Source organism: Gigantopelta aegis, chromosome 15 (genome assembly GCF_016097555.1).
Source record: "Gigantopelta aegis isolate Gae_Host chromosome 15, Gae_host_genome, whole genome shotgun sequence".
Classification (NCBI taxonomy): Eukaryota; Metazoa; Mollusca; class Gastropoda; order Neomphalida; family Peltospiridae; genus Gigantopelta; species Gigantopelta aegis.
The window spans coordinates 37469605-37494604 of NC_054713.1; the positions used below are offsets into that span (position 1 = coordinate 37469605).

Sequence of the window (25000 nt, forward strand, 5' to 3'; positions counted from 1 at the left end):
CTTGTCATTGGTTACTGTAGGTTCTAATAGACCAAATCAATTCCTATTGCTGATAATGTTAACGTTTCCTAATAAAACTGATATAAGCAGCATATCAAGACACTCGGGAAGTACAGCAATAAAAAGTGTGGCACCTCACATCTAATCTACCTGTAAGAAACTGGGGGGTCACGTACCATTTAAGAGATATACTTAATGTTTTTATTAGCAACCGTCATTTTTGCTGAAAATTGCAGTTCCATTTTTGGGGGTACTCCAAATTCGTTTCAACCTCTGGTATCTACTGCAAAACAACTGTCTAACAAATAAAAGTGTATTTATTTATTGTCAATGGATAATAGTATTTGCACAAATAATCCATATCACATATTACTACCAATTATACCCACGGCTGTTTATACTTCGTAAATATTTGACGGTGCACTTCGAACTTTGACACAGAACTCTCTTCTTTGGTACCATGCAACCTGTAATGCTAGCACTGAGCTTACAGGTATATCCGAGTCATCCACACTGACAGGTAGTGTATTACATGGTGTGTGATTGCTGCCAGTCAGACATAATTGTTATACACATAAAATGTGTTTCACGATGTGGGTGTGTAATTTTTTGGCATGCTTCCATCAGAGAACTTTTCAAGAACGCCTGTCGTGGGCACAACCTCTGACTTCACCAGAGTTCTGTGCATGGCAGGGAGAGATTTGTTCACCAATTATACTTGGGCAAACTTGCCCTTTTGTTAATTAAGGAATCATGATTTCTCAACTGCCTGCGTTGGAAGCTCATGGTCTAATTTAATGGGTAATTAAGCAAATACTGATGAGATAGATTATATAGCGGCTACATAAAAAAACATAGGGAAGTAATAGCTTAGAATTCCACACATGCACATGTCCATATGCTAGTTTGATACAGTTTATTACCGAGTTTATTTGTGTTCAAAATGCCTCCCAAAACATTGTGTAGCATTAATGTTAGAACAGAGAGTTGAAATTATATATATATAAAAAAAAAATTGGAGAAAGATTGCTTAAGTGCCAGGAAGATAGCTAACCACTTTGGTGTGGGTTGCAGTCAAATTAATTGCATCTTAAAGAGAAAAGCTGATGTCGTGGCATATTTTGAAGAAAAAAAAACATGCCAGCAGAAAGAAAAAAAGACAAAAGAAAGCTACCGGTTATTAAGATTATGAACATTATTTATATTGATATTATTGTCTCTCTTGTTTTTAAATTTTGTCGTGACTATTGTTACTTTTATGCATTCCAGTTTAATAGTAGCCTATCAAATAAACCATTTCGTATGTCTTTTTAAATTTTGTAATGGCTATTGTTACTTTTATGCATTCCAGTTTAATAGTAGCCTATCAAGTAAACCATTTCACATGTGTTTTTATTTACCTGTATATAATGGTCACCTGTCCATAATGGCTATTTTGCTAGGTCCCCTGGATGGCCGTTATATACATGTTCGACTGTATGCGCTATCCTATCTGTGTGACGGTGCATATAAAAGATCCCTTGCTACTAACGGAACAAATGTAGCAGGCTTCCTCTCTAAGACTAAATGTAAAAATTACCAAATGTTGACATCCAATAGCCGATGAATAATAAATCAATGTGCTCTTGTAAAGTTGTAGTGTTATTAAAAAAACCCAGACTTTAACTTTTACATTCCCAGTTCCAATGGCAGTGGTAAAGCGCTCGCTTGATGCACAGTCTGTTTGGGACCGATCCCCATTAGTGGGCCCATTTTGCTGCTTCTCACTCCAGCCAGTGCACATATGACTGTCTGTCTTTCCTCTATCTGTCTTTCTCACTGCCTCCCTGTCTCTCTATGTCTTTGTCTTTCCTCCATCTGTCTTTCTCACTGCCTCCCTGTCTATATCTTTGTCTTTGGTCTGTCTGTCTTTCTCACTGCCTCCCTGTCTCTCTATATCTGTCTTTCCATCCCTGCCTGTCTGTACATATATGTGTCTCTCTTTCTCCCTCTCTCCATGATCGCTCCCTCTCTTCTGTCTCTGTCTCTGTCCATCTATATCCCCCTTCCTCTCTTCCCTACCTTTCTGTCTCTGTGTTTTCTCTTTATCTGTCTGTTTCTTTGTCTCTCTCTCTCTCTCTCTCTCTCTCTCTCTCTTTCTCTCTCTCTCCCGGTTTCAATATTACTTACCCTGTGATTGCAGTGACATCAAGAAGGTGAAGGAGATGAAGAAACACTTTGAGAAGATCAGTGACGACATGGACGGTGCTCTGATCCGCAACTCGCAGGCGCCGCGCACCAAGACCCAGGAGTGTGAGGAGGCTCACAACGTGCTCACCGCCATGAAGTCATGCTTCGCTCACACCTCGCTTGACTATGTGTTTCAGGTGTGCTTCTTTTAGCTAAGGGCTTGCAACAGGTGTAGATCCAGGGGTTTGTGAAAGTGGGGGGGGGGGGGGGGGGGGGGGGGGGCAGAGGGAGAAGGGTTCCAGACATGATAAGAGGTTTTTGAACAGGTTTTTATTAATTTCTTTTTGACTGCAAAAAAAAAAACGTGTTGGGGGGGGGGGGGGGGGGGGGGGCATGTACCCCTCGGCACCTGCCCCTGGATCTGCGCCTTTGCAATGTATTGAGAATACTAAACGAATGGTTGTAAGATAAATGGTACATAATGTGTGGTCTTTACATGGCACTTGTCTCTTCCAGGGAACATTTTGTTCAGTATCGCGTCGTGATTCTCTACTCAAATATCAGAAATCACTAGACCATTCTAAAACGTTAATAGTAGTTGCCACTCAATTTTCAACATCACGATATGTCGCCAATCAAAGTTTTTAAAACAATATGTTCCATGGTTTTGGTAGTGTTAGAATCATTGGATAGTGTGGATTTGGCATCTAGGTCATCACTGTAGAGCAGCTGATCAGGGCCCCATTCCACGAAGCGATCTTAGCCCCAAGATCACCGTAACTGCACACCTAACATATGCACTTACGGTGATCTTAGCGCTAAGATCGCTTTGTGGAACGGGGGCCAGTTTCATACATAGAATTTTGCTGTGTAAATCTCAAATGCTAGGGTGTTGTAGTATCATATACATCTTACTTGACTGGTTTCCACGTTCATTACATGCTTATAAACCTTCAGTCTAGACGAGTCTCACTTTCTCAGGGATAAGAACAGCATGTAATTACTATACATAAATCTGGTCTGTGTAATCAAGACTTCTGATAATTTATAGTCTTGACATGTAAATATTTTGCATCTTATCCAACAATATGTTTTTTTGTGTGTTTTTTTTGTTAATCTTATATATTTATTTATTGGGAATTTCATTACAAATATGCCTGTTAAATGAGGTGTTTTTATCTTCCAGCTTAATGTATTGCATTCAAAGAAGAAATTTGAAGTCTTAGATACCGTAAGTACAAACACCAATACATACAGTCATACTTGCATCCATCCATAGACCCCGACCGGCCTCGGTGGCGTCGTGGTAGGCCATCGGTCTACAGGCTGATAGGTACTGGGTTCGGATCCCAGTCGAGGCATGGGATTTTTAATCCAGATACCGACTCCAAACCCTGAGTGAGTGCTCCACAAGGATCAATGGGTAGGTGTAAACCACTTGCACTGACCAGTGATCCATAACTGGTTCAACAAAGGCCATGGTTTGTGCTATCCTGCTTTTGGGAAGCACAAATAAAAGATCCCTTGCTGCTAATTGGAAGAGTAGCCCATGTAGTGGCGACAGCGGGTTTCCTCTCAAAATCTGTGTGGTCCGTAACTATATGTCTGACGCCATATAACCGTAAATAAAATGTGTTGGAGTGCGTCGTTAAATAAAACATTCCTTTCTTTCTTTCCATAGACCCCCGGGCGGGACGTAGCTCAGTGGTACTACGCTCGTCTGATATGTGATCAATGTAGGATTGATTCCGGTCGGTGGGCCCATTGGGCTATTTCTCGTTCCAGCCAGTGCTCCACAACTGGTGTAACAAAGGTCATGGTATGTACTGTCCTGTATGTGGGATGGTGCATATAAAAGATCCCTTGCTGCTAATTGAAAAGAGTAGCCCATGGATTCCTCTCTCAATATCTGTGTGGTCCTCAACCATAAGTCTGATGCCATATAACTGTAAATAAACATTTCCTTCCTTCCATCCATAGACCCATACATTCAAAATCCATCCATCCGCAATCCTACCCACCAGACCAAACCATCTATCTCTTTCCACCAGCCCATCCATCCATCCATCATCCATCCAACCATCCATCCCAGCCAGCCATTCACATACATACATGCACGCTCAAACACACATGCACACACACACACACACACAGACAGACATAGACAAACATGCACCTATATCTTCATCCATCCTCCCTTCATCCATCCATCCTTCTATTCATGTATTCATTCATACATCCATCCATCCATCTGATCATCCATTGTTCATCCATCTATCCATATAGTCATTCATTCATCCATCCATCCATCCATATAGTCATTCATCCATCCATCCATCCATCCATATAGTCATTAATTCATCCATCCATCTAGTCATTCATCCATCCATCCATCTAGTCATCCATCCATCCATCCATCCATCCATCCATTCATATGCACCATTTACAACTTTACCCACACACACACACACACACACACACACATACATATACATACACAGAAGCACACACACATTTGCCATTATGCTAATATAAAGAAATAAATAGGCAATAATTATGTCATCAGTTGATTTTTTCTGATCCTCTGGTGTTTTACAATTACCATGTTTTTATGTGAACCTGATAGCTGCTGATATAACTACCACTCAACTGAGCTGTAACTGCCATATGTTTGACATCTAATATACCTGTAGACTAAATATTGTGCTGAAATCGTCTTTTATTTCCATGCTCAACCCTAGCTACATGTTTATGTTTAACAATCTAAGACGTGTACATATTTGGGAGAACTTGTTTTCATAGCTACATGTACATTAAAACAAATTCTAAAACTTGTAGACTAAACATTATGCCGAAATAGTTTTTTTATGTCCCTCATGACTACGTTTCTTTTTTAAATCATTTAAATCATATCTGTAGACCAAACGTTATGCAGAAATTGTTATGATGTCCCTCATGACTACTTTTCTTTTTTAAATCATTTAAATCATATCTGTAGACCAAACGTTATGCAGAAATAGTTTTTATGTCCCTCATAACTACTTTTCTTTTTTAAATCATTTAAATCATATCTGTAGACCAAACATTATGCAGAAATTGTTTTTATGTCCCTCATAACTACTTTTCTTTTATAAATCATTTAAATCATATCTGTAGACCAAACGTTATGCAGAAATAGTTTTTATGTCCCTCATAACTACTTTTCTTTTTTAAATCATTTAAATCATATCTGTAGACCAAACGTTATGCAGAAATTGTTTTTATGTCCCTCATAACTACTTTTCTTTTTTAAATCATTTAAATCATATCTGTAGACCAAACTTTATGCAGAAATTGTTTTTATTTCCATGCTGGACTATGGGTACTTTTCTTTTTTATTCACTTTTTTCCCCCCACTTTTTTTCAGATGTTGTCTTTCATAGCTATATCTTATGATTATTAAATTACATGTATTACCAGCTTTTTTATTCATTTTTTTTTTTTTCATTTTTTTTTTCATATTGATTTTCATATTGTTTTTCAGATGTTGTCTTTCATGCATGCCCAGAACACATTCTTTCACCAAGGAGATGATCTTTTCGTTGACCTTGAACCTTACATGAAAGACATAGCCGCTCAGGTTTGTTTTATACATTAGTTGTTTAACTCTGTGCCTCCCATTCTCGACCGCAGTTGAGAAGTACAAAACTAACGTAAAAACCCATTCTCGACTAGTCGAGACGAGACCGGTTTTCCTAAACACAGCTGTCAATATTCACAGGAGTTATCTATCTTGATTCTGTGAACGCTAGAACATAGTAGCATGACAATCGAACATGTTGAGTGTATTTTGTTGACTGGTATTCAAATTTAAGTTATTATTGCAATATGGAAAAGAAAACAAAAAAATGGTCTAAATTTGTGTAAACGTTATTGATGACATAATGTGCACATGGGTTCAGTTTCTCGCTATTTTATAATATTTCTTTTAAAAGATGTTGGACATTATTATTTAATGAAAATTGAACATTTGTAAAAGATATATTCGCTGAAGATAACTCATGATACAAACTTTGAAGTAGATACTCGTCGTCGATTAAAAGTGAAATAAACTTTGTGAAAGCGTCATAAACAATGACGTCATGGATTGTGATCGTAGGGTTTTAAAATAATATTTTTAAAATATTAATTAAGTTCTTCTGTAAATTTTATTTGGGTAATTAGACTCACGAAGATGTCTGTTAAACTATGACACACATGAAAAGAATGTTACATTAGTTGTTTTTTTACAATTTGAGATTGAAAAATGTTAGTTCAAAAATTACATATTTCACGTTGGAAACTTGGGTCAGTGATGACGTTTTCTGCTTGTAAAGCTGGGTGGATAAGAGTTAATGGTGTGAGAGTTGCTGAGTTGCCATGGGTTGTAGGATCGAATCCCCATGGTGGACCCATTTTCTGATATATTTTTTTTCCCATTCCATGACTGGAATATCAAAGGCTTTGGTATGTGCTGTCTTTTCTGTGGGAAAGTGCATATAACGGTTCCCTTGCTGCAAATGGAAAAATGTAACAGGTTTCCTGAGAAGTCTGCGTGTCAGAATGACCAGATGTTTGACATCCAATAGCTGATGATTAATTGATCAATCTGCTCTAGTGGTATTGTTAGACAACAAAAAATATATATGTTGTGGGGTTTTTTTGTTTAGAGGAAAGTGCAAGTGAAAGTCAGGCAAGATTAGATTGAACTCTCACCCAAGGTGTGATGTTCATAAAGTTATCTCCCTTGGGGCACCTGTTATTCCTCCCCCTGCCCCCCACTAACACACGCATCTCCCTCACCCTTGAAAAATGTGCCACATTGCTGTTTTGTCACTGATTTTATATTTTGTAAATATGTGTATTTAGAGGACTATTAATGTGATGTTGATTTGTTTATTTGTTCCCAGGTGGAAGAATTAAGTACGAAGGCGAAGGAAGAAAGAAAAGAAATGGAAGGTCGTCACACTCTCGTGCAACAAAAAGTGAGGTTTTTTTTTTTCAGTGAATAATCAGATTATTACATTAGTACATGGGCTGTATGATGTGTTTAAACAGGTTTATGAATTGCATTATTCTTCACTGGAGTTCAGTTTGGCTGAAAATATTGTCATCCATAGCTGAAGCTGCTCATTTCAGAGATAACAGGTAGCATGTAATGACTACCCTAGTTCCACACAAAATTTTAGTAAAACATTTTTTTACAGGTACCCCATACATGTTTCAAGCACAAGACTACTTACACAGTGGTTCTAGATGAAATAAAATTGCAAACATTGTCAAACTGAATTCTTTTCACAACCAACACACTCGTATTTATCACCAATCACAGGACTTGTAATATTAATTGCTCAATCAAAGTTGGGTGCACCTCAGACTTTGACCCAGCTGGAAGTTATTTGCTTTAGTACTACCTAAAATATGTTCCTAACATTGCAGCTCCAACAGGCCTCCCAGACCTCCTATATTTCCTATATTTCTTTATAGGATCCTATAAAACTCCTATATTGAGATTCATTTCCTATATTTCACTCAATTGCTTTGCCAAAATGCCGATGAATAAAATATGTTACTGAGTTATATTCACAGTGAAAGGTAGCCAGTCAGAAATTCAGAAGATGCTTTGAATGTGGGAGATCTGTATCAAGTGCCAATCAAGATCCTGCTCACCTGATGAGGTGAGGAGGATGTATTACTGATACAAGGTGCACCAACTTTCAAAGTATCCTGGATATCGGCATGGACTGCTGGCAAGCCTTGGTATATATATATATATTTGTTGAGGTAGTAGATGGTATCTTGTGTACATACGCAAGGTAAGAACATGCTATTACTAATGTAAACGTTTTTAGAATCCGTGTAAAATGCCTATAATCATGATAATTGGTCCAACTTTTTCTATAAAATTCCTATATTTGACCTCAAAATTCCGATAAAACTCCTATATTTTGGTATGAAAATTCCTATATTTCCCATATTTTAATATGTACAAGCGGCTGGGAGGCCTGCTCCAAGCTTATTGTATATTGGCAGTTCTAACTGAAATAACATAAGACAATTTTGCTGAACTTGTGTGCACAGAATTTTATTAACACAAAAATCTACATCACGGTCTTGGTGTATTTTCTAAGTATTGTCTTCCAACAATCCAACAGTCCTGCATATTTGTATCTAGTTTTTTCCCCTCACTGTATTGGACAAAAGGATATTCTTTCACCACGTTTGTTTATCTCGGTTACTAGACATAAAAATATTGCACTTGAGACCAAAAATGCTTTGTTTGTCCTCAACCAAATGTCAAGATCAGATGAACCGTATCATTTTCATTCCAACTTATTTTCGTGCTTATATCTAATTAAGGTACAAGCATGCTGTCCTGGACGCACACTTCAACTATCTGAGCTGTTTGTCCAGGACAGTGGGTTAGTTGTTGGTTAATGGTTAGTGAGACAGAATAGGGTGTAGTGGTCTTACACCTACCCATTGAGTTGTTAAGCCATCCAACAAAAGGCTGGTAGGTACAGGGTACACAGCCCGGTACCGGCTACCACCCAGAGTGAGTTGTAACGACTCAATGGGTAGGTGTAAGACACTAAACTCTCTTCTCTCTCTCTCTCTCTCACTAACCACTAACAACTAACCCACTGTCCTGGACAAACAGCTCAGATAGCTGAGGTGTGTACCCAGGACAGCGTGCTTGAACCCTAATTGGATATAAGCACGAAAAATAATGATTAATGCATTGAGTCTACAAGCTACACATAGATGTAAATGTCAAAAATGTATCTGTAAGTAGAATTTGATATTTCTTAATTTTCACTGATGATCAGACCACCACCAACCCCCCCCCCCCCCCCCCCCCCCATCTAAAAAGGAAATAAAAACCCCAAACCCTTGGAGGAAATAATATTTAGTCTGATTAATAAATCAATGTGGTCTCAATCCCTGATCTTGCCCACAGCAATTGGCAATGCTTTTAGGATTGTCATGGAGTTTTTCTTAATTGCATAAGTTGGCTCTAGTTGTGTCGTTAAACAAAACTTTTAATAAGTGATCTGTGAGTAAGGGCATATAAAAAATATCTTGCTGCTATGTGGTAAAAATCAGTCTTCATGTGTCACCAAACAGATGTACTTTAAATTTGTGTTTTTAAGCATTTGTTGCTTGGAACATGAAAAAGATCTGAAAATTAATACAGATTGTTGAAAGGTAAAACTTCAGATTCTTTGATATGTTTTACTTTAAAAAAAAGTTATATCCTACATATATGGCACACATCTAGCTGCCTAAAGCAAATAACACTATACAGATATATATATATACTAGTATATAAAACACAGATTGTTGAAATATGCAAGTATCAACAATTGGTTCGAATATTCCATTGTCTCCGATTGTTATAAATGGCTAATTTCACTTAAACATCCTAGGGTATTCTGTAGCCACTTAATGCAAAGTAGACTCTACTACGAAGTAAAATGTTTTGAATGAGCTTTTTTCTTCTTTTTTTTTACTTCTTTGGGAAGAACACAGATGCACTAATTTATACATTTCTCAAAAGTAGATTCATGAATTCTTTGTTTCGTCAAGTAATTTTATACGTTCACAGTTCTGTACATGAACAAGGTGTACTGGCTACTTTTTCAGGCTCTCTGTGCTCCGTAAATATAGCCGGCTGCTTTTCTCTGAAACGGTCTCCAACTTTTCAAACGGTAAATGAACATCCAGAAATCTGCAGATAACTTTTCCATCGATTATAAACTTTATGGTTCGTTCAAGATTGGTGTCACTACAGATTTCTGAGCTCGCAGCCTTTTCCTGCATCTCTTGCTCATTTTCCTTCCGTTTCCATCCTGATCACTACAACGATTCCTCCTCCTCCTCTTCCTTTTCTTCCCATCTCTGCTTCTGTTGCGACGTTTTCCCTTTCTGCCATCTTTATTTTTGTGGTGTCGTTTCGGCCTCTTTCTGCGGTGTAATCTCCGCCGCCGGCCCCTGATGGGAATTGACCACGGTCGTCTCCCCTTTCTGGGAGCAGTTGTTAAGGAAACTGTCGTTGTTCTTGCTGCTGTGGTCATAGTTGTTGGTGATGGTTGTGATGTTGGTGATGTTTTCATGGCTCTGGCTTCAGTGGTGATGCTAATCTGTGTAGGTTCATCATTTTTCTCTTTGCCAGATTTGTCTTTAGAAGATGAAGTGATTGTTTTCTTCTTCTTAATGATTTCTTCTGTGTCTTCCACTCCACTATCGTCCCAATTTTCTTCCTTTAAGGTATCCTTTGCCTTCATAGCAGCTGCAAAAGCAGCATAATCAAGTGAAGGTCGTTCCTCCTCAACTACTTTAGAAAACTGTTCTTCTGGTAGATCTTTAATAAGCTGACCTTTGACCTCATAAGGCATGGCACATTGAGGTGGTTCGTAGGAGAAAAACTTGACGTCTGATGATTTCATCCACTTGTTGAGCCACAGCAGACGCTTGTCACACACAAGCATGTTTCCATCAACTGTTACGGCCTGCACCTCGGGGAAGACGTTCTTCAGCTCTGCCGGTAGACTCTGAAGGTCGTTGTAGGTCAAAACCACTTCTTTGAGCTTCTTCATGGGGAACGTGTCAGCAATGATGGTCATGAGACTCTGAGCAAGCTTAGGACTGTTCATGAGGTCCAGTTTCTGCAGATTTGGCATCGCTGTAAGAAAATTGTCCTTCAGATTGAATTTCTCACTTGTTATGTAAGACATGTGCAGAAAGGTGAGGTTTTTCAGGTTCTTGAACGCACCGAGTTCTATTTCCTCAATAGGGTTGCTCGATATGGTCAGAGTGGAGAGGTTTTTCAGATCTACAAACGTTCTTTCTTTGATCACTTTGAGCCTGTTTCCTTGTAGGTTGAGATATTTGAGGAACTTGAGGCCCCGGAAGGCATTGCTGTCAATCTTGGTGAGTCTGTTGCCTTGCACCGTGAGGTAGTCCAGCTTGGAATCGTTGCCAAACAGGTTGTTCTCAATCTCGTAGATGATGTTTGAGTCTATGTACAGCTTCCTCAGATTGTCTGGCAAGCCGTACGGGATGTTTGCCAGCTTGTTGTCTCTCAGCCAAATCTCCTGTAGGTTCTCCAGGTGGCTGAAGGCCTTGTAGCCAATTGTCCTGATCTTGTTGCTGTTCAGAGCCAGCAGCTTCAGGTTGGTGATGTTTACGAAGTCCGTGTTATTGATTCGCTGAATCTTGTTGTTGACCAGCCGGAGGTCTCGGACAGCCGGCGGAAAGGTCTTGGGAACGGCTGTCAGTTTGCAGTTTGAGAAGTCCACCAGCTGCAGAACCATGCTGCCAAACTGCATGTCGGGGAGCTCCACTAGGGGGTTGTTGTTGAGGAACAGGTATCGGAGCTTCACGAGGGTCTCGAAAGCTTCGGGGTCGATGTGCGTGATCTTGTTGTTCCTCAGGTCAAGGTAGTGCAGCTGCGTGTTGTTGATGAAGTCAGAACTGGAAATTCTCACGATCACATTGAAGGCTAGATTGAGCGTGTTGAGTGTCGGCATCTTGTCGAAGATGTTGGAGATTTCCTTGAGTTTGTTGTTGGACAGAGTCAGGGTCTTCACATGCTTTATACCCTCAAACGCCCGCGGGTAGATCTTTGAGATCTTGTTACTCGTTAGATCTATGGTCATTACTGATGGCAGGTTCTTGAAGGCGTGTGTCCGGATCACTCTTATTCTGTTTCCAGAAGCTTTCAAGACCTCCACGCTCTTCAGGATTTGAAACGAACGTCTGCCAAAAACACGCAGAAAGTTGCGGTCCATGATTATTATTCGAGTGTCGGCTGGGAAATCTTTTGGGGGGTTGACGAGAGATTTCTGTGAACAGTCGGCGATGTTGTTGAAACAGGAGCGACATCTTGTGCTGCACTTCTGTGACTCCACACACTGAAGAGTCACCAACAGAATCAAGATGGCTACCAAGATGGCGTTCATTTTGCTGGATTTCAGTCAAATGGTTCTCTGCAGTCTTGTTTCTTCACTTAAGCTTTCGGCTTTGCTGCATGTTAGGTTTCCTGCAAGCAAAAGATAAATATTAGAAATTTGTGTCTGGAGAAATTTATTTTATTTATTTATTTATTATTATTATTATTATTATTAATATTTAAAAAAAAAAAAAAAAATTGGGGTGGGGGGTAATTTAATAACAATGATCCTTTATGCATGCAGGTTAAAATACACGTATATGCAAACATATTTGGAAGGACATGTTGGATTCCAGTTAGAGTGGTTGTTTTATTAAGGACTACTGGGTAGCTGTTATAGGTGGTCCAGCAGTAGTAGGTGTTTTTCTGTCTGCATGTCTGTCCATTTGTCCATCAAGCAGACACCCACCCCCTCCCACACCATATTGCCTGGAGTTCACATTGATCTGTGGGAAGCACTGTAACATTGTGTACATGTCTAAAGAACAAGAAAAAAAGCTCCTTTCATTTCCAGTTATGTTTTAAGCATGCACACAACTTTACCTGAGCCAGGGCCTAATTCACTAAACTCTCACAACTTTGTGATCTCGCAGTGCAATGCTGAAAGACTTGCAAAGAGGATGCTTTGTTGTCTAGCAGAGTCTAAGAGACCTTTGTGAATTAGGCCCCAGGATGCCATTCCATGAAGCAATCATAGCACTAAAATCGCTTTGTGAAATGGGGAAGTTAGTTAGTGGTTAGTGAAAGAGAAGTCGGTGTAGTGGTCTTACACCTCCACACTACATATAGCTGAGCCATTAAAACTCACTGCTGTTGGAAGTTGATACCGAATTCAGTTGAAAGTAACTGGTCAAAGGAGAAAAAGAGGAAACCTGTTGCTGCCACATAGAATTCTCTTACAGGCAGCAACACATATAGAATTCTCTTACAAACAGCAGATCTTTTATACATATTTATCCATAGACTGGACAGAACGTAGCTCAAGACATAGCAAAGCGCTCACTTGATGCACAGTTGGTCTAGGATCGATCCCCATCGGTGGGCCCTTTGGACTATTTCTCGTCCCAGCCAATGCACCATGACTGGTAACTCAAAGGTCATAGTATGTACGATCCTGTCTATGGGATGTTGCATATAAAATATTCCTTGCTACTAATGTAAACATGTAGCAGTTTCCTTTCTAAGACTATGTCAAAATTGACACCCAGTAGCCAATGACTAAGAAATCAATGTTCTCTGGTGATGTTGTTAAACAAAACAAACCCCCTGCCCCCATAGACTGGACAATATATACCTTTTAATGTATCCTGACACTACCATATTTGTTTCTGAGGTCAAGGTCATTAAACTTTAAAGAATAAAAAAGAAATACACTTTTGATGTACATGTACATGTATGAGTTTGTTGGGATTGTGGAAAAATCCTGAGTCCATCAGTAGTATTTGATCCTATGACCTATTGCAACTCAGAAGAATGCTTTACCACTGAACTGCACCCTGTCTGTGCTAGAGAAGAAAGGAATGTGGCAGTTAAGTACAGATGAATATTTAGTCTTCTGGAACAGGTTTCACTGTATCATCAATTTTCTGTTAGTTTTTCTTTTCTCTCTCTTTTTTTTCTTTTCTTGCTTGTTGTTGTCTGCAAGGGATATGAGTTATCAAGTGATAATTGCTTGCTGCGAAAGACATGAACAACAATAAAAACATGACAAATGTGTTTGGCAGGCAGTCCATAAAGACAAATTATGACCTGTTGCACAAACCCATGAAGCTGAGTGTCAGTTTATACAAGCTGGCTCACTATCGGAGGCCTTTGGTTTTTATTGCAGTATTCTATTTCTGCTGCAAGTCAGTCATGGGGTGCGCATAAATCTTATGAGAGACAGGACATAAACAAAGAGTTTGTGAGTAATGTGTGACTATGTCGAGTCTTGCCGGCTTGCTATCATAACAACAACAACAACAACAAACTGTGCATGTATGTCCTTGAAAAGCGTGGGACACCAGCACAGAATGGTCTGGAGGAAGGGAGGGAAAGCAATACTTGTTTAAAGACATGCACACGTCGGCACATTTGAAGCTACATGCAGGGCTTCTAGATTATGGTAGCCCCACTCCCATGGCTAGTGATATTCAATGTTAGGCTAGTAAATAACTACTGTTGCCATGCCCGACAGACCTTCTAGATTATGGTAGCCCTACTCCCATGGCTAGTGATATTGAATGTTAGGCTAGTAAATAACTACTGTTGCCATGCCCGACAGAGCTTCTAGATTATGGTAGCCCTACTCCCATGGCTAGTGATATTCAATGTTGGGCTACTAAATAACTACTGTTGCCATGCCCGACAGAGCTTGTAGATTATGGTAGCCCTACTCCCATGGCTAGTGAAATTCAATGTTGGGCTAGTAAATAACTAATATTGCCATGCCCGAAGATTAGTGAATTGTTTTTGGTCAAATGTTTCAGTTAAGTCTATTTTGTAAATATGAATAATCTGCCCCCCCCCCCCAACCCCCCCTCCAATGTTAGTGTTTTTAAGCTCTATCTCCCTCTTTAGGTGACATATATCTGATTATTACTATTGTTTAGTAAACATTTATTAACTTAAAGAAAAGGAGAGCTAGTGAATTTTTAATCTTGGCTAGTACATTTTTAAAATCACTGATCCAATGGCTAGTGGATTTTTTTTTTTTAAATCTGGAAGCCATATACATGTATTGTATGGCTAATGGTGTCTATGGTGGGGCCTGAAATGAATTTAGATTTGACTCTGGCATCCCAGTACAGTGCTTAATATACAGTTGAAGTACATACATACGTGTGTATATAATGCTATTCTCAACATAGAGAAATATACATACACATTTTTTTTAATTCTTCCGGTTTTTTATTTATTCATTCATGCTTGCATTCATTCCTTCATTCTTCCATGCATTCGTTCATTCATTCACTCACACATACATTTAGTTATTTATTCATTCATTTACTTATTCTTTCATTTTATTCCTAGATTTTATTCATAACACCAAAGCAGTGCTCAGATTACAGTTGAACCATTTATAATAGTATTCCAGACTCAACATAGAGAGATGTACATTCACTTTGTTTGCTGGTTCTCATTCATTCATTCAGGGCGAGACATAACCCAGTGGTAAACCCCTTTCTTGATGCATGGTCGGTTTGGGATCGATCCATGTCAGTAGGCCCATTGGGCTATTTGTCGTTCCAGCCAGTGCACCTCTACTGGCTTATCAAAGGCCATGTGCTATCCTGTCTGTGGGATAGTGCATATAAAAGATCCCATGCTACTAATTCAAAAAATGTAGCAGGTTTCCTCTGTATGACTGTGTCAAAATGGTCGTATGTTTGACATCCAATAGTCGATGATTAACAAAATCAATGTGCTCTAGTGGTGTCATTAAACAAAACTTTTTTTTCATTCATTCATTTATTCCTTCATTCATGCATTCATTCGTTTACTCATTCATTTGCTTATTCATTCACTAATTCATTCATTCATTTATTCATTCATTCATTCAGTCAGTCATTCACTTTGTTCATTCATTCATTCAGTCATTTATTCATTCACTCACTCATTAATCAGTCCACTAATTTATTAATTAAATCACTTATTCTTTCATTTTATTCACAGATATTTTATTTATTTATCTAAACTTACAACTTAATTTTATCTCTCCAACATTGGTGTAATATATGTATTTCGTGTTTCAAATTCTCTAACACCAACTTTTCCCCTTCCTTTTACAAGTGTGTGGAGATATTTCAAGATGACTGATTATTTTATGAATGGCGTTGACGGGCGATGTAGATTGCTGGTAGTAGGAACATTTTATTAGCGCTGCTTTTGCTTTAAAAGTGTTTGGCAATCTTACAACATTTTAGGGTTTTTTCCAGAGGGTATAAAGGGTAAAACTACGTACCCTAAAGTCTTAGAAATTAATGGATATATTTTTGTAATTTTTAGAATGATTGAAAAGAAATGCCATTCAAAATTTGTCAAAGCGTGAAATACAGAGCCCCATTTCCAAAATATTTCAAACTGATAAACACATAGAGTCCATTCCACCCTCCAATATTTGTCTTGTTTGTAAATAATTTCAGTTTGGTTTGACGTAAAAATAAAAGTACAAATACTGTTTTGTGTGCAATTTAGAAAACAATTGGCTCAGAAATAAATAACTTGTAGTAAATTCCATAGCTTGAAAAAAAGAAAGAAAGAAATGTTTTATTTAACAACACACTCAACACATTTTATTGACGGTTATATGGCGTCAGACAATTGGTTACGGACCACACAGAGTTTGAGAGGAAACCTGCTGTCGCCACTACATGGGCTACTCTTTCCAATTAGCAGCAAGGGATCTTTTATTTGCGCTTCCCACAGGAAGGATAGCACAAACCATGGCCTTTGTTGAACCAGTTATGGATCACTGGTTGGTGCAAGTGGTTTACACCTACCCATTGAGCCTTGCGGAGCACTCACTCAGTGTTTGGAGTCGGTATCTGGATAAAAAATCCCATACCTCGACTGGGATCCGAACCCAATACCTACCAGCCTGTAGACCGATGGCCTAACCACGATGCCACCGAGGCCGGTTAGCTTGAAAAAAGGCATTCGTGTAGGACGGACTATTGTAGGGGTACTTATATGGTCTGTTTTGTCGTTATTACGTACCCACAAGTTATTTTCTGGCAGAAAACCTGACATTGTATAGCGTTTAGTAATAAAAGTCAGTTTCTTACATTTCGTTTTGCTTTTAGACTTTCCTTCCTGTATGCAAGTTGCTACACGATACTAAAATGTTATGTAATTGTTGGTAATCAATATTGACATTAATTAATAACAGTGACTAATCACAATTTTAAAAGCAAACTGTTTCATAACATCCAGTGAGCAATAGGGTCTTTACGAGTACTCAAGTACTGGGGCACAGGTCAGGTCTAGCACTACTCGAGTCCATTTACAGGACTTGAGTACCCGTGCAAGGAAGAGCAATCTCATTTAATTATACCGGCATCGTGGTTAGGCCATCGGTTAACATGCTGGTAGGTACTGGGTTCGGATCCCAGTAGAGGCATGGGATTTTTAATCCAGATACCGACTCCAAACTTTGAGTGAGTGCTTCGTAAGGCTCAATGGGTACGGCGACGGCGGGTTTCCTCTCAAAATCTGTGTGGTCATTAACCATATGTCTGACGCCATATAACCGTAAATAAAATGTGTTGATTGCGTTGTTAAATAAATAAAAAAAATTATTTCTTTCATTTAATTATATTTTATACGTCATTTTTCCATATGCTTGCCACCGGATACATTACAGGGTTATGAGCCATTTAGGGAAAACAAAAGTCGAATGTGTGGAATTAATACAATGGCTTGATTTGGCATCCATATTCAGCGCTGGAATTAAGATGTACAATGCTATTTTACTTATTCTTTAGTTTCATTATGATCTAGTAATTAAATGGCTGGTACTCGGGTCCGGGTCGGGTTTGACCCTCAAGTACTCGAGTTCAATATTATAACAAGTAACTTGAAACCAATGGGTTATTTTAAATACTACAGAGGTCAACCAATGTGTAATCATCAAAGAAAGATTTCATAAAGCATATCAGAATGTTGTAGTATTTTTTTTTATGAGGAACTATTTCCTAAACCGGACTATATTAAGCTGCTTCTGCAAGTAACGACACGACGAATGGTGGTGTGTTGCCGTACATGTATTTTAAAAAAAAGTAGGATGGGGAGGTTTAAAGATACTGCTTCACATGCATTAAACATGCAATACATGTATCTACTGATTCAATCAATGTACATGTATTTTTTTTAAAAGTAGGATGGGGAGGTTTAAAGATACTGCTTCACATGCATTAAACATGCAATACATGTATCTACTGATTCAATCAATGTACATGTATTTTTTTTAAAAGTAGGATGGGGAGGTTTAAAGATACCGCTTCACATGCATTAAACATGCAATACATGTATCTACTAATTCAATCAATGTACATGTATTTTAGTAAACAAACTTCTTTTTTATTCATTTTTCTTCCAATTTCTTCCCTATTTCCCAAGTTTCTTAAATTTCTTATGTACTTTTCTGAAAAGCAGCTGAAAATTAATAGCACATTTTTGTTTTTACTGGCCATACATGTATTTAAAAAAAGATTTTTTGTCACAGACTTCCATTCTTGGCAAAAATCCTATTTACACTGCAGTTAAGATGAACATGGCCCTGTTTTATGAAGTGATCTCAGGGGTTCAAAATGTTTCAAAACAATTATTCTTAACTTGCCCCATATATTTTCCCACTTGCCCATTCTTCTTAAGGTAACCAATTATGTTACTGTACTGATAGAGAATAATATTTGAGTGGCCATTATAGATACCATTTATCTCACAACGAGCTGTTTTAAAATGTATTTAATGAGCGAAAGCGAGTTTGATACGTTTTTAAACAATGAGTTATGAGATAAATGGTATCTAACGACACAAATATATTATTCTATTTCTTACATATCCAAAAAAATATATTCAAAAAACCCATACATGTATTCAAAAAACAGGTTTTAAGCAAATTTTAACATCTTTTTTGTTCTAAAAGATATTTACAGCCATTGCACTTGTATCTAACTTACACATCACAGACACATGATTGTCTATCTACCTATCTATCTATCTAACTCTGCCTGCCTGCCTGCCTGCCTGCCTGCCTGCCTGCCTGCCTGCCTGCCTGCCTGCCTGCCTGCCTGCCTGCCTGCCTGCCTGCCTGCCTGCCTGCCTGTCCAGCTATCTGTCTACTGGTTTCTATATATCTATCTCTCTTTCTATATATCTATCTTTCTCATAAGTGTGGAAATAAACCTGACAACTCTGCATGCATTTGTATAGATTTATCTGTCTATATAAATTATCTAGCTACATTATCTATCTACCTATCTATCTATCTAACTCTGCCTGCCTGCCTGCCTGCCTGCCTGCCTGCCTGCCTGCCTGCCTGCCTGCCTGCCTGCCTGCCTGTCCAGCTATCTGTCTACTGGTTTCTATATATCTATCTCTCTTTCTATATATCTATCTTTCTCATAAGTGTGGAAATAAACCTGACAACTCTGCATGCATTTGTATAGATTTATCTGTCTATATAAATTATCTAGCTACATTATCTATCTACCTATCTATCTATCTAACTCTGCCTGCCTGCCTGCCTGCCTGCCTGCCTGCCTGCCTGCCTGCCTGCCTGCCTGCCTGCCTGCCTGCCTGCCTGCCTGCCTGCCTGTCCAGCTATCTGTCTACTGGTTTCTATATATCTATCTCTCTTTCTATATATCTATCTTTCTCATAAGTGTGGAAATAAACCTGACAACTGTATAGATGTCCATTGTAAGTTACATGTATAACGTGCGTGTACATGTAGATATAAAAAGTAATATCCATGTTGATGAAAAACATGCTGGATTAAATGTCTTTAAACTAACATTCCTTTCCTTTTTTGGACAGCTACATGTACACATGTACATGTATGTGGGTTCCCCTGCACCACCAGTTATGTAACTTGTTGATTCTTAATGCACTTTGTGAGTCAAAGAATTTCCTCCCTTGACAGATCAGACCAAACCACAGCTCTATGTCATGTTTACGTAATGATAAACAACATCAAGAATTGAGCATGTTAAATGTACATGTCAGTAGGAAATTGTTTAGCTTTGAGTTCACCATTGAGTCAGAATGGGCTGTTTCCTCAGAGATTACTGGTAACACACGTAACACATGCCGTAACACATGCTGCTTAGTATTTATGCTGTCTAGCTGGTTCTTGGTCCTTTTGTTTGTTTTAGTATGTACATCTGCTATTAGAAGTGTTCTTTCTGATGGGGTGGAATTTTTAAACAAGCCATTGAACAGAGAAATGGAAATAAATACAGAACTGCTGATTTGTGCATTCTTTTTATATACAATGAAACCTCTGAAACCGGACACGCTAGGGACAGAGTAAAAAGTCTGGTTTTAAGAGGTATCCGGTTTAGAGAGGTTCTCTTCTTATGTATAGATATTTAAAAAGGGAATTCCAGTTTACAGAGGGTCTGGTTATGAGAGGTTTCACTCTACATGTAGGGGCGAGATCGAGCTCGGCTGGGGTGCTTGCGTCGTAGGATCAAATCACCTTGGTGGACTCATTCTCTGGTTGGGTTTTTTTCTTGTTCCAACTAATGAACCATGACTAGTGTAAATTAAAGGCCATTGAATGTGCTGTACATCCCATCTACTAAACAGATGGATGGAGGAGCTGGCTGAGACCAGCACATGTGCCCACGACAGGCATGCACTACAACAGCTTGCTCTTAATGTGCATGCAAATCCCTCTGACCTGACCTGACCTGACCTGACCTGCTAATCTGAAAGAGTAGCCCATTGCATGGTGGCAACAGGTTTGCTCTCTCATTATCTGTGTGATCCATAACCATATGTCGGGCAGGACATAGCCCAGTGGTAAAGCACTCTCTTGATGCGCTGTCGGTCTAGGATCTATCCCCGTCGGTGGGACCATTGGACTATTTCTCATTCCAGCCAGTACACCACGACTGGTGTATCAAATGCTTTGGTATGTGCTGTCCTGTCTATGAGATGGTGCATATAAAAGATCCTTTGCTACTAATGGAAAAATGTAGTATGTTTCCTCTCTAAGGCTATATGCCAAAATTACCAAATGTTTGACATCCAATAGCTGATGATTAATAAATCAATGTGCTCTAGTGGTGTCGTTAGACAAAAAACCTACAAAAAACCCCCATATGTTTGACACTATATAACCATAGATAAAATGTTGAGTGCATGTGTCATACATGTATTTCTGACACCATATTATAACCTTTCTTTCTTTCTTTCTTTCTTTCTTTCTTTCTTTCTTTCTTTCTTTCTTTCTTTCTTTCTTTTCTTTTCTTTTCTTTTCTTCTGTGTACTAGTAGGGTTGTACCAGAATTTGTCACAGAGTGGGGCCAATTAAAGGCATTTATTTCTTTTATAAAATAATTTTTTTTTTTTTATTATTGTTATTTAAAAAAAACCTTACATGTGTACATTGAGATGAACATCTATGGTTGCAAAATTGTTTACGTCTACATGCATGAGAGATATGCAAATTGGTTTATGGTAGGCAAGATTTTTTGATTGTTTTTATAAAACCCACAACCCACTAAATAAATATTTATTTTAACCATGTACGTTTGTAGAATTATGTGCATTGAGGAATAGATGCTGCAAAAACCACTTGGCATAAAATAACTATCACCAATCCCAAGCATTGCTCCATGATTCGTATATAAAATACATTGGTATGTGTTGTCCTGTCTGTGGGAAAGTGGCATATAGGAGATCCCTTGCTGTAAATGGAAAAAAATATAATGGTGGTTTCTTTTGACTACATGTTACAATGATTTGACATCTATGGTGGTGTCATTTGTCCATTATTAGCAAAGGATATTTTATATGCACCATCCCACAGACAGGATCACACGTACCACAGCCTTTGATATACCAGTCATTGTGTACTGGCTAGACTGAGAAATAGCTCAATGGGCCCACCGACGGGGATCGATCCTAAACCGACCACGCATCAGGCATTGATACTAAACCGACCGCGCATCAGGCATCGATCCTAAACCGACCGTGCATCAGGCATCGATCCTAAACCGACCGTGCATCAGGCAAACGTTTTACCATTGGGCTATATGTCCTGTCTTAAACTAGTCAATAATGGTTACCATTGCCGACCAATGCAGCAACTATGTGTATCAGTTTCCAGTCCTGGTGTTTTAAGGATGTGCAAGTCATTGCCCTCATTGTGAATTGATTTCGGCCAATTTTACCAACACCTGTATCAACAGGTAATTCAGCCTCACTATATAGGTTACCTTATACCAAATCACTTAGCACCAGCAATAATGGTAACATTTTAGAATAAGGTATAACAGAACATTTTGTGGGTTTTTTTTTATTTCTGTGGGTAAGTGAGCAGCCTCAAAAATATAAAACCCTGAAAATATCAACAAATTGTATGAAAAATATTCATTGTGATTACCATAATTAACTGACAATTTGCCACAAAATTGATATGCTGCCTTGCACTAGTATATGCATGCATACAGATCCCAGGAAACTGCAAGCAATGTTTCTGCCAGAGGCTAAAATGGGTTTGGTGCCATAACAAACTTTTTTAAAGTTTACCTTTTGACAAAATTAATGACTCTTTATCATTACTGTATGATTTTCTTAACCCTAATCCAAAAACTAACCCATTTTCTTTCTGGGGGAGGTCCCCCATACCTATTATCGACTGTAGTTGCATTCAGCACACACATTGTAAATATTCAATTTCATAGCGCCATACCCAAAATTTTCTTTCTGAAAGAAACACTGGCAAGAGAATGGTGTATTCAAGACCCCAGGTTATTATATTGCATACAGTAAATTGCTACATTTGTATATGAGTAAGATTGAAATGTGTCAAGCTGAGATTAAACATTACCTAGTCTGACAGAGTTGTACCAAAAACTTGAACTGGCTTTATACAGTGAAACCTCTTAAAATCGGACCCTCTGTAAACTGGAATTCCTTCAAAACCGGACGTTTTTCATAGTCCCTGTTTAAATATATGTGCAGAAGAATACCTCTGTAAATCGGATACCTCTTAAAAGCAGATGTTTTTTTATAGTCCCTGTTTAAATATCTGTGCAGTTGATAACCTTTGTAATTAAACCAGGTACTTCTTAAAATTGGACGTTTTTCATAGTCCCATTTTAAATATCTGTGTAGAAGAGAACCTCTGTAAATCGGATACCTCGTATAACTGGACTTTTTACTTGGTCCGGAGCGTGTCCGGTTTAGAGGAGTTTCACTGTATATAAAATCAAAGCCTGATCAGTTATCTCGCTTTATTATTGCTTAATTGCAAATGAGTTAGGCCATCGGTCTACAGGCTGGTAGGTACTGGGTTTACAATCCAGATACCACCTCCAAACCCTGAGTGAGTGCTCCACAAGGCTCAGTGGGTAGGTGTAAACCACTTGCACTGACCAGTGATCCATAACTGGTTCAACAAAGGCCATGGTTTGTGCTATCCTGCCTGTGGGAAGCGCAAATAAAAGATCCCTTGCTGCTAATCGGAAAGAGTAGCCCATGTAGTGGCGACAGTGGGTTTCCTCTCAAAATCTGTGTGGTCCTTCACCATATGTCTGATGCCATATAACCGTAAATAAAATGTGTTGAGTGTGTCGTTAAATAAAACATTTCTTTCTTTCTTTCTTTCATGCAGATGGAAGCTGACATGAAACTTTTAATGTTGATTATATATGGAATAGAATATTTAATATGCTAAACCATGAAACTAAAAACACTCTTATTTCAGAGTTGCAAAAAACTTGACAGTGAGAAACTTTGAAATGTTTTGAGACCTCAGACGATGATTTGTTTTTCTTCAGTAATTTGATATAATCACTAAACTTGAAACATTAAAGGGACACACCCTAGTTACGGCTATTTGTTAACCATTACGGCGTTGTTTTTCGCTATTAAACCCCATTTTTCACAAATAAAATTGCACTTTACTTACATTTTATTATTTAGAATACACATTTCCATTCACCTGAAGTGCTTTTTGGTAATCCTGATGTTTGTAAAACCACGAAATGAATTTTTTCACAAGACGTGCTGTCGAGAAAAAACCATTAAGCAAGCGAGGTCCAATCTATTTTTAGAGGGAATCTTCCTGTGTAAACGTCACAGATGTTGGTATACCACGTGACCGTTATCATTTTGGTTCGGTTTGTTTTTTCGTGCACGGTTCGCGCAATCAACATCCGATTTGTTGTTGTTCATTTGTGAGATTTTTCTTCACAGTTCGTGAACATTTTCAGTAACAATAAAGTTCAGACAAGTAAGTTTCTCAATACAAAACGTTACAAACCCTTAAAACCAATAATTTTGCTAAGTCTTACGATATCTGGAGAGGGGATACAACCAGGACAGAACAGTTGGAACATGTCCAGGAGAGGTGAAACGAACGCACCCCAAGTCTGTGAAATTTGTCATGACGTAGGCATTGTTGTGTTTCGAGCGACATCTACCGTTGACATCAGAATACTAACTTTCAAAATTATTTCAAGCAATTGGGACATGGGGATTCCCATGGTATTTATCGATATAAAACCTGCTTTTTCACTCCATTTGATAAAAACGTGATCTAAGTGTGTTACAGGTTTGTAGATTAACCAAATTATAATTTATTTTCACTGGATGGAACTAGGGTGTGCGGCTTTAAGCCTCTACCTAATGGACTAATATCTAAGCTGCACCTTGCTTTTCGGCTGTTTTAAAAAGTTAAATGGAAATGCACATGGCACTTACTGAAAGTTTTTACAGAAATTTGCAGTTGCCGTACCCTGTTTCATAAAAAAAATCATGCAAGTTGTACTCTTCTTTTTTTCTTCTTTTTTAAAATTTATTTTCGTACTTTTGTTAAAATAATAACTAGTGTTCCACAACTGGTATATTAAATGCTGTTGTATGTGCAGTTCTGTCTGGGAAATGCTTATAAAAGATCCCTTGCTGCTAATAAAAAAATGTCTTGAGTTTTCTCTAAGACTTTATTTTATCAAATATTTGACATTCAGTAGCGGATGATCAATACATTAATGTGCTCTAGTAGTGTCGTTAACCAAAGCAAACGTTTCTTTTTCTGTGTTAAAATAATATGGGGACAAGTACATGTTCATGTAATAATATTAATTTAAGTTGGATGATAATTATCATACATTTAATTTTTATTATAAAAATAAAATA

The 25000-nt window shown here is 38.3% G+C and overlaps 2 protein-coding genes across 3 annotated transcripts in view; one reads left to right on the forward strand and one right to left on the reverse strand.

Annotated features, from left to right (window-relative positions):
* Positions 1-25000, forward strand: part of LOC121389652 (arf-GAP with coiled-coil, ANK repeat and PH domain-containing protein 2-like) — a 93981-nt gene that overhangs the window by 26572 nt on the left and 42409 nt on the right. For both annotated transcript variants that reach the window (XM_041521295.1, XM_041521296.1), the window contains 4 exons: positions 2183-2366; positions 3356-3400; positions 5693-5788; positions 7098-7172. In XM_041521295.1, coding sequence (XP_041377229.1) covers positions 2183-2366; positions 3356-3400; positions 5693-5788; positions 7098-7172 — 400 coding nt within the window. The remainder of the gene's footprint in view (positions 1-2182; positions 2367-3355; positions 3401-5692; positions 5789-7097; positions 7173-25000) is intronic.
* The window catches only part of LOC121389653 (leucine-rich repeat-containing protein 15-like), a 16375-nt gene continuing 784 nt past the window's right edge, over positions 9410-25000 (reverse strand). The window contains exon 2 of the mRNA XM_041521297.1: positions 9410-12232. Coding sequence (XP_041377231.1) covers positions 9951-12152 — 2202 coding nt within the window. The 5' untranslated portion in view covers positions 12153-12232 and the 3' untranslated portion in view covers positions 9410-9950. The remainder of the gene's footprint in view (positions 12233-25000) is intronic.